The 18406-nt window shown below is 47.6% G+C and overlaps 1 protein-coding gene across 2 annotated transcripts in view; it reads left to right on the top strand.

Moving 5' to 3' along the window:
* Cfap221 (cilia and flagella associated protein 221) overlaps positions 1-18406 on the top strand; it is a 68522-nt gene that overhangs the window by 38256 nt on the left and 11860 nt on the right. For both annotated transcript variants that reach the window (XM_055604666.1, XM_055604659.1), the window contains 12 exons: positions 1892-2051; positions 3526-3643; positions 3720-3831; positions 4024-4132; positions 6054-6141; positions 7226-7315; positions 8903-9001; positions 11081-11186; positions 14270-14397; positions 16207-16287; positions 17713-17820; positions 18124-18252. In XM_055604666.1, the coding sequence (XP_055460641.1) occupies positions 1892-2051; positions 3526-3643; positions 3720-3831; positions 4024-4132; positions 6054-6141; positions 7226-7315; positions 8903-9001; positions 11081-11186; positions 14270-14397; positions 16207-16287; positions 17713-17820; positions 18124-18252 (1328 nt within the window). The remainder of the gene's footprint in view (positions 1-1891; positions 2052-3525; positions 3644-3719; positions 3832-4023; positions 4133-6053; positions 6142-7225; positions 7316-8902; positions 9002-11080; positions 11187-14269; positions 14398-16206; positions 16288-17712; positions 17821-18123; positions 18253-18406) is intronic.

The raw sequence follows: 18406 nt of genomic DNA, 5'->3' as shown, positions 1-18406 counted from the left end.
TTGTTCTCCCCACCTTACATTTTGAGGCAGGGTCTCTCACTGTTTCTGCTAGGCTGGTCAGTGAGCTCCAGGAATCCACCTGTCTCTACCCCTCCCAGTGCTGTTATGGATGTGTTCACCTTGTCTGGCTTTACAACCGTGGGTGACAGGGATCCCAGCTGAGACCCTCAGGCTTGTACAGGAGGCTTTACTCGCTGAGGCATCACCCCAGTGTTCTGTGTTATCGATAATGGTTCTGTGATGCATCTTCGTACATGCATGTAATATAGTTAGATCATAGTCACTCCCTCCTACTCTCCCTTGTCCCCCTACCATTCTTAATGATCTCCTTGCTCTCCCCAGCTAGCTGCCCTTCTGCTTTCATGTCTGTGTCCCAGTGAGCTTCCTGAGGGTTGTTTACAGGCGTGTGGGTGAGGAACTGTTTCCTGGAGCTCAGGCATCTTATCAGTGGCTACACCACTGATGAAAATGTCTCTTCCTCCCTTGGGGACTCTGAACTGACTGTTTTCAAAGCAGCATAGGAGGTTCAGGTGGATAAAAGAGCTGTGAGATAGTGTTTGCCGTGAGGACAACATTCAGTAGGACCCGGGGAGAGACTACACAGTGATGACAGCCCGTCAGACCACTGTGCAGGACAGACGGGCCCTGGGACAATGCTGGGTCAGTGACGGGCAGGGCCACATGTTGGCCAGGACAGCTTAGCTATGCACAGCTCTTGCCCTCTGTTTAAACCTGAACGTCATGTCAGGACCCCATGGGTGGACTTTGGGGATCATTGAGCCTCTTCCTTCTCTTTCCCAAGGTGGTACACTGACTACATCTCCTTTTCCTGCTTTTCACTATTAGTTTATCCCCTTAATTGGTATAGTGAGCATGGGTGGCACAGCCTGCCTTGTTGGGGATGAGAAGGTCCAAGCTGTGGCCCTGGCAACCCCTGGGACACACAGTGTTCTGAGCCCAGTGGGCAGAGAAGGAATGTGGCCTAGTATGCCAGGAGGAGCAGCACCAGTGCCCCTGTAGGACTTGGAGTGGGGCTTTGTGCTAGAGCAGTTGCCAAGCATGGATAAGGACTGGGCCTCCAGCCCCTACACTAGAAAGAGAGAGGGGGGAATGAGAGAGGAATGGAGGGGGTGGAGGGTGATTTGAGAGCAAAGAATCAAGTTATAGAAAAGCACACGGGAACTAAACAGTCTGGAAAAGAACTCAGGTGTGTTCCTAGCTTCCCGTGTTGCTTACGGCATTGGCATTGCATTCTGATCATTTGCTGTAGGGTCAGCATTCTGGGAATTTATGTTGGAGGCACTAATGCAGTTGAATTTGCCCATATCTGTGTAATTACATGATCAGGTAATTGCTGGAAAGGATTCCAGTAGTCACTTATAAGCAAGGTCTTCGTCAACACTCAGAAGTTGGGCCATGTGCACTTAAGACAGGAACAGAGAACAGAGTCATGGCCATGCTGTGACGGGAAGATGAGGTCTGTGTTGCTTCCTCAACTGCACTTGGTGAGCAGAGAGATTCCTCCTGTAGACATTCATCCTGCCTGGCCAAGGAAAAAGGAACTTGTAGGCAGGGCCTAGGTTCATCAAAGTGGGAAGACCTACCCTGCAATGTGGGAAGCCCCATCCCAGGGGCTGTGGTCCCAGATGGAATAAAGAGGGGAAGGTGAGCCGAACACAGCCTCCATCTCTCTGCTTCCTGGGTGTGGACACCATATGAGCAGCCGCCTCAAGCGCCTGCTGCCGTGACTTTGCAATCCGATGGACTGTGACCCTTAAACTGAGCCAGAATAAACCCTTCCTGCCTTAAATTGCTTGTGTCAGGTATTTTGTGATAGCAACAGGAAAATAAACTAATACGATGACATTCTCCCCACCCTCTCTCCTTGCAGGAATAATTCCAGCTAATGGAAAGGCAACAGTAACTGTCAAGTTCACACCTATCCAGTATGGATTGGCACAAATAAAAACCCAGTTATGGATCTCACAGTTCAACTCTCAGCCATATGAATGTGTCTTCACTGGAACCTGCCACCCCAACATGGCCTTACAGTATGACTGCTTCATCATGTTTCTGTCTATCCGAGTAGCCCAGGCTGGCCTCAGACTCACCATGCAACCAAGATGACTTTGACATTCTGTCTGCCTCCACCTCTGGAGTGCTGGGCGTACAGACATGCAAAACCACATCCAGTTTACATGGTGTTGGGGATGGGATCCAGGGCTCTGCGCATTCAGGACAAGCACTCTATCCACCAAGCTACTGCCCCAGTCCCAGTTCCTCTTGACACTTCATCACATATGTAACCCAATCCAGTGAGTGGCATTGAGGTGCACACTGGTAACCCCATCACTGAAGAGGCAGAGGCAGGGAGATCCTGAATTCAGAGCTAGCCTGAACTGCATAGCAAGAAGCTGCCCTAAAATAAAATAAAATAAAATAAAATAAAATAAAATAAAATAAAATAAAATAAAATAAAATAAGACATATCCAAGTCTTATCCATTTCCATTTTCTCCATTGTTTTTAAAGCTGGGAGTGCAGGTCAGTCACTGGCCTCTTGCCTGGCATGTAGGTGGCCTCAGGTCCAACACTATGAAAACAACATTAATATTACAACAGGAGTCAACATAAAAGGCTTTAAAGCGTAGAGGCAGCTGTGCTAGCAAATGAGCGCAATCCCCAACCCAGTTTTGTTTTTGTTTTCAAAGGACTGAATCATTCTTTTCCTAGGAAAGTAAATCAAAGTAATGGTTTCTAAAACATCAGCCTAAGCTGTTGAAGAGCTCCAGGCTAGACATAAATCACCCTAGATCATGAGAACATTCTCCAGGCTGTTATGCTTTCCACTTGTTATATTCATGAGACATGCAAAGGAGAGCAGGTGAGATGGCTTACAGTAGAGGTGCTTGCCGCCGAGGCTGATGACCCGAGATTCACACCTCGGACCTACACAGTGGGAGGAGAGAGCCGCTGTCCCCTGACCTGCACATGCCTGTCTTGGCACACTCAGACACACAGACACAAGCTCACACTCATATGCACACAATAAACAAATGTGCCATGTTAAAGGACGGGAGGGAGGGAAAGCAACCGCTCACGGTGTATCTATGTGTGCATGCATACATGTGTACATATGTGTTAATGTACTGATAGGAAATTTATTTTCATGGCTCCTCTTTTGGCACCCAAATTTACTTTTAGTTTAGCTATAACACTGGTCCACAAGTGGCAGTTTTATTAGAAATAACACAAGAACAAAGCCCTTGAACTAGGGAGATCTAGAGATGGCTCAATGCCTAGAGCACTGGTTGGTCTAGCAGAAGACCTGAGTTCAGTTCTCAGCATCCGCATGGCAGCTCACAGCTATCTGTAACTCCGTCTCCAGAGAATCAGACACCCTCTCTAGGCCTCATCAGACACACTGACAAAATGCAGTAATTTTTTTTTAAATCAAAATAAATCTTTATAACAAACCTCAAACTGTTGGGTTATGCACTAATTTAACATGTGTTTTAAACTCCAGATTAGAAGAGTTTAAAAGAGTAAATACTCGTTCTAAGAAACTAAATGTTCCTCTAGAAAAAACAGCATATATACAATTTTACCCAGCTCCGGCCAAGGCAAAGCCGCACAAGTTGAAGGTAAGAGTGTGGGGTTGCCCCCGATGCAATGGGAAGATGGGAAGAAAACTCATTTCGCTCCTGATTTGGTCTTCAGGAAATTGAGTACCAGGACCTGCGATTTCCAACAGATTTGTCAAATCCATTCGCCGTGGCAACAGTCCTAAACCAAGAACCAGGAAAGATGAAGATCAAGGAATTAAAACAAGGTAACAGTCACGTGGTCAGCCATAAAGCAGTCCCTGGGGCAGAAGAGGAGAGAGATGTGTCCAGTCACATTTACTATTAATGAGCAAAACTCAGTTAGCTGTCTGTTAGGCAGCTTGGTTAGGAACTTGTGTTCCTCTGGGCAAATAACTGATTTGATTACGGCCATGATCTCCGCTCCTTCCTGCCTCCAGTCCTGGACCAATGTGATGAATTCTCAAAAACCAGACAGATGAAGGAGGCGCTCTTCGAGCAGAAAGTCAGACAGGACACCCTGGAAGAGAGCAAGAATCATCTTAAATGGTAACTATCCAGGGATACTTGGTTTCGGGTGACAGGGTGACTGCCTGGATGGGATGGCCTTTGACGAAAGAGACACAGTGACAGGCAATTAGTGATAAACTCATGGCGAATTAGATTACTCCTCCTCAGCCAGTGTTTCTGTCTCAGAACGGGGCTATTAGAAATAAATTAACGTAGCTAAGATGTAGGGCAGAACAGCAGGGACCTGTGGGAAGCCTCTGCCTTCCTCCCTGCGTGCTCCCTCAGCCCCTGTCCCCCGACAGACCTGGGGTGACTCAGGTGCCCACATCTCACCCCATGACCCCTCACCTCACAGTGGGGAGTCTGGGGCAGTCCTGGCAGCAGATGTTCAGATGGGAGCATTCTTGAGTGTCTGGGGCTAAATGGACTCTTTCTCCGTACTTAAACTAGAGAGCCAACCTCAGGAGCCTCGTCATGTACTCAGCTTCAGTGAGAGTCGTGAAAACGGGAGCGCTCCCATTTTTTTTCCCCTAGAGAAACATTTGATTTCTTAAAGCACGTATTTAAACCTAAAACATTATCTACTTAATCTTTATTGTGAGTGTGACACACACTATGACACACCTATGAAGGTCAGAGGACAACTTGCAGGACATGGTCCTCTTCTTCCAACATGGAGGTTCCAGAGATTGAACACGGGATGTCAGGCTTGGTGACAAGCCCCTCTTCCTGCTAAGCCATCTCTTCTAATTCAGAGTTCAAATAGATGCTAAATTAAACGTACTAGCCAATAGCACAAGGCTTGAGTCACAGGATTCTGTCACTTAAAACATTTTCAAGACTCATCCACATCTCAGCATGTATGACTAGTCCACACCTTTTGTGGCTGAATATTATTCCATCGTGTGGCTACACCACATTTCAGCCACCAGACTGTTTTCACCAGCAACATAGAAATTTGTGGTTTCTCCACACCCTCAGCAACACTTGCTGCTTTGCATAGCTTGTATCTGCACTTCCATAACTACTAGTAATGCAGGACATTCAGGTGTGTGTATGTACATGTTTATGAGTGCCTGTGTGTGTGTGTGTGTGTGTGTGTGTGTGCGCACATGTATATGTGTGTGCCTGTGTGTGCATGTGGGTGAGAGCTTGCATGTGTGTGTACATGGATATATGTGTGTGCATGTGGGTGAGAGCTCATGTGTGCATGTGAATGAGTGCTTGAGGGTGCATGTGATTGTGTGTGAGTGTGTGTGTGTGTGTGTTTGTGAGTGTGCGTGTGTGTGTATTCTTGTGGAACAAAAGCCAACCTCGGGTGTTCTTCCTCAAGTACCATCCATTTAATATTGTCTGTTTTAAAATTTTACAAATGTTCTTGTTTTGCCTGCATGTTTTTTGGTGCATGTGTGGTACCAGTGAAGGCCAGAAGAGGGCATCAGAGCCCCTGGTGCTGGCGTTACCTTCCCTTGCGAGCTGCCTGGTCCTCTGGGAAAGCAGCCAGTGCTTTTAAACACTGTCCCGCCCCACCCCTCCAGCCCCACCCATTTGTTTTGAGACAAAGCCTCTCATTGGCCTGGAGCTCACCGGTCTAGCTGGCTCTTCCTGGGATCTCTGCACTTCCACAGTGCTGGGATAACAAGAGCTTACCACCACTCCTGCCATCTCGTACAAGGCTCCTGCTCTGGGGATTGAACTCAGGTCATCATGCTTGCAAAGCAAACGCTTTACTGGATGAGGCGCCTCTCAGACCCTTGCTGTGTTAACTCATAGGTATTTCAGCACTGATCGCTAGAAGATCAGCCTCATTTCTTCCGGCATATTGTTCACGCTGAAGGTGCTTCCCTCCAGCTTCTCCCCTTCCTTCTTGGTTATACTGAGACACCCACTGAGAGGATGATTATTTGTGGGCGGCTTCTGGAAACTGGCTTTTTTTTTTTTTTTTTTTTTTTCTCCACAGGCAGGTGCACCGTGGCAAAGATCAAACAACTTTTAAGTTTAGAAAAGAGCTCAATGATGAACGGAGAAAAGCATATGAGAAGTACCAGGTTGGAACAGCTGCTAATTTGATATCATTTGTTTCCCTACATTGTTTCCATCCCCATTGTATGCAAGATGCCAAATCAGGAGGAAAAAAATGTGCAGAAAGCTCAGAGTGCCGCTGCATGGCAGAGCCCTTGCCTAGCATGTGTGAGGTCCAGGTTCAGTTCCCAGTGAGAGAGAGACAGGGATGTGGAGAGGAACGGAGGGAGAGGAGAGAAGAGACTGGGTATAAACTAGGGAAGGCAGGGGCTGATCACACATAAATTGCTGCGTGAAAGTCAGATGTGGCTATAGATGACACAAGAGGCCTATACAGGGTCTGCTGGGGGCATTCAGATGGGGGAAGGCGTCAATCTAAACAGAAAGCAGCAATAAGCTGAGAGAGCTAGACAGACCTTCAGTCGGAGGAGACAACTCCAATTCAGGTGTGGTCTGGGTGAGAGACACGCTCGTCCTGTGGTCTACAGAGCATAAAGGAAGATGAGGGCCCCAAACTGCTGTAGGAGTCACCCAGAGCATGGTGCCACACACAGTCACATGCTGAGGTGCTGGGCTCCAGGCATTGGCGTCTGAACTACAGGGGACCCGGTTCACAAAAAAGCAAAGCTTACTAGTGTGAACCTCGGGTCTCGGTGAGTAGGAAAGATGTGGACATGGTCAATCTAGTTTTTTAAGTATTTATTTTATTTGTAAGTATGTGTGAATGTGTGTGTGTGCGCGTGCACCTGTGAGCGGGGTGCCTGTGGAGACCAGAAGGGGATGTCTGACACCCTGGAGCTGGAGTCCCAGGCAGTTGGGACCCAGCCAACACAACAGTAGAACTTGAACTCGCTCCTCTGCAAGCCCAGGAGCCGGTCTGAACTATGTCACCACCTCTCCAGGCCCTGTGGCCATCCTTTTCGGCATTGCCGCATGACGTCATACAAAGCTCCAAAACCAAGTGTTGGTGTTTTGTGGGACTCACTTACCTGGAACACTCCATGGGGCGGAAGCCAGAGGGCCAGAAGTCCAGGCGCACCTGTCACCTGAAAGAGACAGTTTCGTGCATTTGTCTTTGACTTTAGTGTCTCTATTAATATGAAAATCTAGCAAAAGAGAGACAACCCTGTCAAGGAGGTGGAGTTTCAACGACTCAGGACTGAGCAGAAGAACAAGCGGGTCGTCCGCAACTTGGAGGAGGTGGGTAACTTCTCTACGTTTCCAAAGGCAGCAAGGACTGTCATAAAAATGCCTACACTCGGCCAGTGGTCGGCTTTAGTTTGCTCGTGTTGTCAGAGCGCTGTTTCACTGTGCGCCTGGGTCTTCTCCTGACTGAGAACCCAGGGAGCCTGCAGAGGCAGCTGCGTGGGGAAGGGGGTGCGCTGCTCACTGTCCACATCAGGCAGCTCAAACCCTCCTGCAGCTGCAGCTCCAGCGGATCCGATGCCCTCTCTGAACTTTACCGCACCTTGCTCACAGGAGCACACAGCTGGCACATAATTTAGAATAAAATAAGTCTGGTTTTGTTTTGAGGGTTTTTCTTAATATTTGCATAAACTTATTTTTACTTCATTTGCAATGGTGTTTTGTCTGCATGTATGTTTGTGGGCGAGTGCCAGATCCCCGGAAGCTGCAGCTACAGACAGTGGTGAGCCACTGGGTGGGTGCTGGGAACTGAACCCAGGTCCTCTGGAAAAGCAGCCGGCACTCTTAAACTGCTAAGCCATCTCTCCAGTCCTTGTTTTTTAATTTTTTTAGGGAAGTGAAGGTTTTATTTGGCTCGCAATTCTTGATCGCACTCTATCTTCACGGGGCTCAGGGCAGGAGCTCACAGTCAGGCTCTTCCACACAGCACAACCTCTGACCACAAACTCACTTCACAGCCAAAAAAGTACATGAGAATCCGTGGAGGAGGATGCTTGCTAGTTGATCACGGTGAGGCACTCAGCTAGCGTCCCTAAACAATTCAGGACCACCTACTTAAAGATGATGGTACCCCCGGTGGGCTGGGCCCTCATATGAATTGACAATCAAGACAAGTCCCCCTCAACACACACACACACACACACACACACACACACACACCTGCCCACATGCCAGTCTGATCTAGGTGATTCCTCAGCTGAGACTGTCTTCTCAGATAACTCTGGGGCATGGCAAGCCACAGCTAACTAGGATACCACATACTTGCCAGTCCCATGTCAAACCTTAATAACTCTGGTCTGAGGAGATGGCTTGGTTGGTAAGGTGCCTGCTTTGCAAACTTGAAGACATGAGTTTAATCCCGGCACCCACACAGAAAGCCAGATACGGCAGCATGTGCCTATAACCCCAAGCACTGGGGATACAGAGACAGTCTATCCAAATAAGTGAGCTCCACGTTTGGAGGGGGGGGAGGGGGGGACTCTGTCTCAGAAACTGGAGAGAGATGGCTGAGTGATAAGAGCTGTAGAGGTTCTCAGCCCGATGACCAAGGTTGAACTCCTAGCACCAACATGGCCCTTTCAGAGAGTGGACCCAGGTCATCGGGCATGGCAAGAAGCACTGGTACTCTCAAGAGCCACCTTGCCGCCCCTGGGTCCACTTGTTTTGAGAGAGTCTTGCTAAAGTAAGCCAGTCTCACCTCAAACACATGATGATGCTCCCACTTCAGCCTCCTCCTGAGTGCTGGGGTTACAGTCATGAAGTACCACCCCCAGCCAGAGGTCAAACTCTAAAACACTGAATACTCACGCCAGAAGAGTTTCTGTTTAAATGTTAGATGTGCCTGTGTCTTTTAATTCACAGAAAGTCCAGGAATTTCACCCTAATTTTGACCCACTAGTTAACAACATGTGGCTCAGCAGATTCCGGGCACAAAGACGGTTTCAGCAAGCGGCGCGCAAGGTAACTCCCGCTCTAGGCTGCCTCCTTTTCTTGACTTAAGTGATCAGCAGGGGGAGATCAAATAATGGCTTTTTAGGAATGGCACATTAGAGATGCCATTCATGCTGTGAAAATTACCTCTGTAAACTGCACTATTGGATAAGTTTCTAGTTCCCTTCCAGTTGCTGTGAAAAAACACTTACCAAAAGCAACTTGGAGGAGGAAAGGGTTTCTCTGGCTGACACTTCCAGGTCACAACCCATCAGGAAGGGAGTCAGGGCAAGAACTGAAGCAGAAACCACTGAGAAATGCCGCTTGATGGCTGCCTCAGGTTCACGCTTCGCTGTGGGGTGGATCTTCTGCCATCCAGTCTTCCATAGGTCAGCCTGACCTGGGGAACCCCTCTCAGACTCCCTTCTCGGCTAGGCTGGAGTTAAAGCCAGCCAGGGTAGTAATGTTCTCCCGCAGTCACGTGGTCGGACAGCCATCATTGCTATGTAGTACTTACTTACTTACTTACGTATTTATTTATTTATTTACTTACTTACTTGGTGAGGGACTATACTCCAGGGGAGCCTTGAACTCAGTGATTCCCCTGCCTCCACCTCCTGAATGCTGGGATTACAGGAGTGCACCACTACACCAGGTTTATATTATGGATGAGACCTGGGGCTATGAGCAATCCAGGCAAGCTCTCTACAGACTGAGCTACACCCCTGCCTGCTACCTAGTTTCAGAACATTTTTATTATGCAGAAAGGACCCTAGAAGTCCCTTCCCAGGCCCTTCCTCCCTGGGCTTCTGGAGCCACGAAATCTGCATTCTGTCCTTATAGACTTGGCTTTTCTGGACATTTCATGTAAATGGAATTATACAGTGTGTGGCTTTTTCTAACTGGCTCCTTTGACTTATATCAAGTTCACTGGTGTCCTAATGAGCACGTCACTCTTTTTTATCACTGTGTAATATTCCACTGTTGGGATAGACTGGGTTTTATGTGTTCACGCACTGATGGGCGTCTCAGCAATTTTCAGCACTTGGCTATTCCAAGCAATGCTGCTATAAACATTCATAGAGAATTTAGTGAACACCTGACTCTTTTCCTGCTCTCCAGGGTATACACATCCAGGAGAGGAACTGAGTCTAAAGCAACAGGATATGGGGTAATTGTTTCATGGAGAATGGGGAATTTCAGAGGTGACACTGGGCTCACTGCTTCCCCCTCAGTCACCTCCTGCTGTGTCTCTCCTTCATAACTCTCTTCTACCGAGCGCTTTGGCTTAAGCATGAATCCAGATCCTGGCCCCCGGGTATGAAGTCAGGCATGGCAGTGTGCTTATAATCCTAATGTTAGAAAGGCTGCAACAGGATGACTCTGAGCCTCCATGGCCGGCCCTAGCCAAATCTGAGAGCTCTGGGTTCAGTGAGACCCTGTCTCAAAAGATAAGGTAGAGACGCGATTGTTGACGATTCCCAGTATCAACCTCTGGCCGCCGTGAGCACATGTATGCTTGCACACACATGTACACATACACATGCGTGAACACGTACACATACCACACCACACAAAACAGGAAAGTGGGAAGGAAGGATGAAAGCCTCTGGAGCTCTAATACAGTAAAGGAGTGAGGTGCCAAGCCTGACTGCACACGATGACCTCTACCCTGTCCTAGCCTCATCTCCCAAGAACAATCATTTCCTACTATTGACCCGAGTTTCTCTTCCTCCCCTTATGGCTCGCCCCTGTCCTTCCCAACTGGAGTCTACCTGTCTCAAAAAGAACAACCCTTCTGATCTTAACCCCAAAGGACACGCTCAGCCCCTCTGGCATCTCAAGCCACCTGCATCTCTCTCATCTCTCCAGTTTTGAGTGTGGCTCCCCTAGGGGACAAAACCAGACACAAGCAAGGGGGAACAATGATTTAGAGCCGGTGTGATATTCAGCTGAAGCAATCAACTTAAAACAAAAGAAGGCATGTGTTGGCTCAGTGCCAGGGTGTCATTCCATTGCACAGAGCATTGTGAGGAGAGCCTGCTGGAGCCGAGCTGCTGTCCCCGTGACAGCCGGGAGAACCATGCGTCCGTCTCTCTCCAATTCCAGGTCATGCTGGAACGAAGGTTGCTCCTTATGCTGGGGGCTGTCCGAGAGATGGACAAAGAGGACATCATAAGAAAGCTGGCCCAAGCCAATCGCTCACTAGCCCACGGTAAGTACCGCTGAGGGATGCTGGTAACCATGGCCCCTTGGAGCCCAAGGTCTTCCTGTCAATGTCAAAGCTCATCATTAATCCTGCGCATCAGCTTCCCGTTGCCTTTATAACAAACCAATACCAACCTCATGGCTTAAAGTTACACACATTCAGCGATGGGGCGATGGCTCAGTCAGACCACTGACCTCAAAAATGTGAGGACCTGAGTCCCACCCTGACAGCCACGTGAAAGGCTGAGTGCAGTCCTCCCAGTGACAGCGAGCTGGGAGACAGACACAGCAAGGTCCCGAGCTGCTCCCCAGCCACTCTCCAGGCCACTGGGAGGCCCTATCACAATCAGAAGTAGAGCGCACCTGTCCTCCAGCCTCCACATGACGTGCACAGACATACACATGTGTGCACACGTGAACACACAGTGTCACAGCTCCTGGGAGACCAGGCGTTTAAAACCAAGGCATCAGCGGGCTGGTTCCTTGTCTTGTCAGCTGTAGCTGGAAGCTGCCTGCTTCTCTTGGCTCCTGGTCTCTTACTCCAGGAGGCCTAATTTACTTCCACCTGCTAACTGTTCCCTTTCATCACATGTGAATTACCATCCTTGGGAATGGAGCTATGGGTATCTGGAGCGGGGGAGCATCCCCAAACCTACCTCTGATCAGCACGGCAGCCTTGGCCTATGCGCCTTCCCAGTTGGTCACCACGGTCTGCCTACCCTAGACCGAGTTGTAGCATAGGTGAAGACGGCCATGGCTTGATCTCTTCCTGTCTGTTGCCACTTCTTGTCAGCAGAGATGCGCGCAGGCTTGCCATTTACAGCTGCTGAGTGATTGAATCTGTTGTATGCTCAACCTAGCATTTGCACCCAAAGTTTAGGCCTCAGACGGTCTCTTAGGACATTCTAATCGTTGGGCCTAGGAACAAAGTGCAGTCAGACTTGGCTTGCAAGCATGACGACCAGTATCTGATTCCCCAGAGGCCAAATAGAGAAGGCCAGGCATGGAGGCACGCGTGCATAGTCCCAGCGCAGAGGGAAGGAGGCCTGGCGCTTGCTAGTGGGCCAGCCTCCCCTACTTTGCAAGTTGCAGACTGTCTCAAAAAACAAAGGGACAGCACCCGAGGAGCCCTATGGCCTCCACGTGCAGACACCCACATGAACACACCTACATACTTGCACATACATGCGTACCCATATGAACATGCACATACTCAATCAAGAGAGGAAGGTTAAAGGAGAGAGAGAGAGAGAGAGAGAGAGAGAGAGATTCATTCTAACCCTCTGACCCTCTGTTCTACAATGAATGATTCTGTCTCTAAGAATCAAAAGCCATGTCATTGTTTTCTCCCGGTAGATGTATTTCCAGTCTGCGGCTCACAGGAAGGGCCTCCTGCCCTCCACCAGGCCAGCCTCCATCACTCCCCCACCTCCCCAAACAGTCAACCATCTCTCCAACTTCCCTCCCTCCCAAAATGTTTTTCTGCATTTTAATTAATCTTTTGTTCCTCCTTTAGTATTTTATTTCTAATAATTAAAATTTCTGACAGTGTTCTTTTTTAAAAAAAACAGTAGACTTCCCATGAAATCGCATGTGGTTATCTCCAGAACCACATGAATTTACTTTGTTAAATTCATCAGAGTTATTTTAAGTGAGATTTTAGCCTCAGGGGACAGCAGTTCTTGCTGAGAGTTTGTTTCCCAGCACTCAGGCAGCGCACAAGCACCTGTGACTCTTAATGCTGGGACGCCATCTTCTGGCCTCCTTGGGCACTGTACTCATATGCACAAATCCAAACACATAGTGTAAAATAACAATAAAATCCACTTATATAAAATAAAATTTTAAGAGAAGTGTAACTTAATAAGCAAAATGAAATGAAAATTTAAAACTAAAGGAATCCAGGGGTGGTGGTGCATGCTTTTAATTCCAGCACTCCAGAGGCAGCAACAAAAAGAATCCTAAATTGGAGGCCAGCCTTGTCTATAGACCGAGTTCTAGGACAGCCAGGGCTACACAGGGAAACCCTGTGTTTTAATTAATTAAGAAAAATAGCACTGACAGTGTTGCTTAGTAGAGTACTTGCCTAGCATTCCTGAAGCCCAGGGTTTCCTTCCTAAAGCCCCATAAACTAGCATGATGACCTTCCCCTGTAACCCCAGCATTTGGGAGGTGGAAGCAGGAAGATCAGACATTCAAAGTCATCCTTAGCTACATAGTAAGTGCAAGGCCAGGCTGGGTTCCATGAGACCTTGTCTCAAAATGAGAGAGGGAAAGACAGGGAAACTAACAGTGAACAGATATATTGCATATGTGTATGTGTAAGCAAGCATGCTTGAGTATACATAAGTCTGAATAGTCTTTCTAAAGCCTATATTAGCATGTATTAATTATCCATAATAATTATTTTCAATATGACATTTTCAAACATATTCACCCCATGGCCGTCTTTTTCATCGTTCTCCCCACGTCTGCACATCCCTCCTTTCCAACGAACCCCCGCTTCTGCATTCTTGTGTGTGTGTGAGAGAGAGACTGGTGTGTGCTGTGTGTGACGTATCTGTGGTGTGGAGTATGTGTGCATGCCGTGTACTGAGTGTGCATTACGTGGCAGAATGGGTGTGATATATGTGTATGTCTATGTGGCATGTGCTATGGGTTGTGTGTCATAAGTTTGTTGTGTATGTGCATGTGCATGTATTGGTGTGTGGGGTATTGCATGTTTACATTTTTGTACGTAGTGTGTGCTGTGTGTGTTGTGTGTGGAATGCATGGATCTGGAATGTCTTTTGAGTATATGTGTGTGTGTGCATTAAACGTGTGTGATGTGTGTGTGTTTGGCATGTGCTGTGTGTGTTGCCTATGCTGGTGTGTGTGTGTGTGTGTGTGTGTGTGTGTGTGTGTTTGGTGACCCAATACATTTAACTAGGGTTGTTTATAGGAGCACGGCATCTTATCAGTCACCACGCTATCAAAGAAAATAAACACAAATGTTCCGCTGCACGTGGCATTTGGTAAGTACACAACTCCAGTTGCTGTGTCGCATAGCAATGTCCTGTGAAGGGCCTAAACATGCTTGTTTTTCCCCAGGTGAGAACCCCTTCAGGTCCCTGCAGATCCTAATGAGTCAGGATGACTACCCCTGGCACTACTCCGTGCGGCCCGAGGACGTGCTGCCCTTCGCCTTCCCGATAGACTCTCAGAGCTACAACGAGATGGTGGGTGCCTCTCCTCTGTGGGGGGAGCAGCTGGATCCCACGGGTGCGGACAGATTGCTGGACAAGCCAGCTCGCTGTCTGTGCACCTCCTCTGAGAGGCTGTGAGTGAGGCTTGGGCCCACAGAACTGTGAGCAGTAGGAAACGGGGATCACCCGCTGCCGTGGGCCACATGCCTACTGTTCCCAGGGCTACCTGGAGGAGCTCCTGGTCCCTGGGGCTGCTTGCTTCCAAGTGGGAAGCCCACCTATTGCCCTGGGCACTGGACCCAAGAGAAAATGGGAAGACAGGACAGAACGCCCACCTGGCCTGTGCTCAGATGAGCCTCCTGGCCCGGCAAATGGAAAGCCAAGATAACAGCAGCTGGTCGGAGCCCAATATGTTAAGGAGGGCATGTGGTCCCAGAACCAGACAAGCTAACCATCAGGCTTAGAATCCCACCACTCCACCCCATCTCTCTCTTGGAGTATGACAGTGCCTCTTCCCTCATGGGCATGATGATTCATTATAATAAAAATGATAGTTAACTGATCTGGAAACATAGCACAAAAACCTCGGTTTGATTTTCAGAGCCCAGGTTAAAAAAAAAAAAAAAAAAAAAAAGGCCAAGTGTGGTAGCATGTGTAATCTCAGTGCTGGGGAGGCATAGACAGGCAGGTCCTTGGGGCCCACTGGTCAGCCAACGGAGATGAATCGGTGAGTTTCCAGCAAAGTGAAAGGTCTTTTGTTTAAAAAAGAGTAGAGGGCAGGACAGATGGCTCAGCAGCCAAGGCCACTGCTGCTCTTCCAGAGGGCCCAAGTCTGGTCCCCAGCACCCATGTAGGCCCAGCTCTGGGAAATCCAATGTCCTTCTCCCGACTCACAGAGCACCCACACCCCTATGACATATGCTGACACAGACACACAGACACACAGACACACACATACTAAAAGTAAAAAGAACCCTTTAAAAAAAGTATAAAGCAGTTCTGAGGAACAGTACAGCAAAGGCTGTTTTCCGTCCTCCCGTGCTTGGGTGTACATATGTGCCAGCTCACATATCAACGCACACATCAATGGTAATAATAGTAAAATAGAAATAATGATAATAGCTAATTAACCCTTACATGGCACTTACCGCAAGTCGTGTCTTAAGGGCTTTGGTTGCTAGACTTCATCAATTCATGCACATTTTCATGCATGCATTTTTAAACATTTAGCAAATTAAAAATCGAGATAGCTCTTTTAAAAGACAGCATGTTAGCACTGGCCATATCCATATCCATATCCATATCCATGGAACAAGAGAAAGAATGATATTTGCTGGGTGTGAATATACCAGGCCCTGCCCCAGGGTCTCTGGGTGCCTGAGGCAGATGGCTTTGCAGGAAGCTCTCTGGGGACCAGCACCTTCAGAAGGCCAGCAAAGAGGTGGGACCTGGCTAGAGAAGTGGGATGGAGCAGACACACTTAGGGTGGGTCTCCCACTTCAGAGAACCTGGTCAGGGAAGCCCCTCCCAGTGAGCCCAGCGGCCTCGATCCTCCTTGATTGTGGATCCAGTCAGGTTGACAACCAGGATTAACTATCCACAGAAGAGCACGCCATAGCCTGTGATAGCCCGTAAGATTCACACACAAAAAGACACAATAGGGTGGGGGCTGCCTTTGTGCCTTCAGCTCAGAGAGCAACTGTGGTCACAGGAAGAGCTGTTTTGAGCATAGAACTATTCAGGTAACGTTCAAAACATAGTGAAAACACATACACAGTTGTTTATGTTCACAGATGTTTATCTGTCCTTTCATGTTTTTGTTTTTTTCATTTTCACATGTAGACTCTTGATGGCCTTGGACTAATCCCAGTTAAACCTTCAGATGTTCAAATCAGGCACAGTTATCCCTACTTCAGTTTAAAGGTGAGTTCTGCATATAATGCAAATCATTCAGGTCGCTTATAGCTGTCATCTGTCTGTCATCTGTCGATCACTGGGGAGGCACGCATGCCACGGTGCATGTGTGAAAGTCAGGGGACAACTTTTGGAGGTTGGTTCTCTCTTTCTACAGCGTGAGTCCTAGAAATTGAACTCTGTTCATCAGGCGCAACGGCAAGCACCTTAACACACTGAGCCATCTCACTGGCCCGTGGCTTTCTTACGAAGTAAGCAAAATAGGCCCAAGTTGCATTATTGAATTGCATTAGTTTGCTAGTATCGCTCAATTCTGGCTTATGTGGAGTATTTCCTCTAGTCCGTGTTTTCTTTATTATTTGATGGTGTGTTGAGCACACCTCGGCTTCTTTTTCTCTAACGAGTACAGAAGCTGATTCTTCCCGGTGGGTAGGGTGTACATTATGCATATAGGAAGCCCCACATCTATTGGAAACCTCAGGACACAAGTTATCAGGCTTTCCTTTCTTCCTTCCTTCCTTCCTTCCTTCCTTCCTTCCTTTTTTCTTTCCTTCCTTCCTTCTTTCCTTCCTTCCTTCTTTCTTTCTTTCTTTTCCTTTTTGGTTGTTCAAGACAGGGTTTCTCGTATAGTCCTTGCTGTCCTGGAATTCACTTGGTAGACCAGGCTGGCCTTGAACTCAGAGATCCACCTCTCTGCCTCCCACGTGCTGGAATTAAAGGTGTGTGCCACCACTGCCTAGCTAGTCAGCTTTCTTGACGTGTAGGACCACTTTTGCTTTTGAAAGTGAAAATATGTTTGTGTATGTCTCCAGTGAAGCCATCTGGCATGAGAAAATAATTTTTTGAGAAAACAATTTGAGTACTGACATGTGCCAATACTTAGCACAAGGCTCAGGACTGGCTTTATTAGGCAGCTGTTGTTGAGACAGTAATCTCACCAAACTATAATGGGCTCTTGTGGGCCATTTTTTTTTAAAGAAAATACAAATGCTTGTTCACTCTAGAGAGGGCACTGATGACAGACCAAAGAAATTATTTCTTCCAGTCTAGCTTAATCATCCAGGATGTTTATTAGGATTATTGACAGATGCATGGGTGAGCGACTGTGTGTAGGAACATGGACCACTCAAAGCATCTGCATCACGGAAATCCCACATTGTCATAAGTGAGGACTCACCGAAGCTGCATCTCCAAAGAACCCTGTACGATTTGCAGGCTGCTTAGCTAATCAGAGAGTCTCTTCACCCCAGGAACTGTTCGTCTTGGAGAGGAGATTTTTGTGAATCTTGTAAGGTTCAGGAACTTGAGACTTGGGAGTTTGCTTTACTACCTGAGCTTCAGTGAGCCTTCCTCCAGGAAGGAATGTTTCCATTTGAAGGAAGTAGCTCTACAAAGCAGGCTTTTAAGTATCAACAATCTTCTTTCATTTTTCAGGTTCCTCAGTTATACAAAATCAAGGGCTATCAGCCATTTTCTGTCAACAAGTCCGCAACATGTCACAAACTTCAGAAGCTTGCTCGGCCCCTGAAGCAAGGTGCTGAGGTAATGCATCTGCAACTTCTAGAACTGCTCTCACTATTCGTGTCCTACTGTGAACACTAACAGGCCATTGAGCTGGAAGGATGACTGAGTGGTTAAGAGCATTTGTTGCTCTTGAGGAGAACTCAGGCTTGATTCCCACCACAGGTGTGATGGCTCACAACCATCTCTAACCCCAGTTCCAGGAAATCCACCAGGCATGCACATGGTACACATGCATGCGGCAAACATTCATGCACATAAAGCAAATGAATAACTCTTTAAGAAACCAGTAAGACTAACAGGCTGTTCTTGGTCCTTACACAGGATGAAGTCACCATCATAGCTCTACCTAAGCAGACCACCACACAGCTCTCGGCAAAGCCCAACCTCTTGAACATGAAACCACCCAGTGGCTTAGCCATGTCTGTAGAATATGATCCTTTGTATATTTTTGTAAGTACCAATTGGCAGATGCCCATGTTCTGTGTTTCTTTATTTCAGCAATTACCTTACAGGAAGGTACAGAAGCATGGGTAGAAAATCTATTTTCTTTTTTTGTTTTAGTTTTTTATTTCTTTACTAAATATTTGTGTTTACTTTTGATATT

This window comes from Psammomys obesus, unplaced genomic scaffold (assembly GCF_907164565.1).
Source record: "Psammomys obesus unplaced genomic scaffold, mPsaObe1.curated_primary_1811, whole genome shotgun sequence".
NCBI classification, from domain to species: Eukaryota; Metazoa; Chordata; class Mammalia; order Rodentia; family Muridae; genus Psammomys; species Psammomys obesus.
The sequence above is the reverse complement of the archived record's forward strand: the minus strand, read 5'-3'. Positions and strand labels throughout refer to the sequence as shown.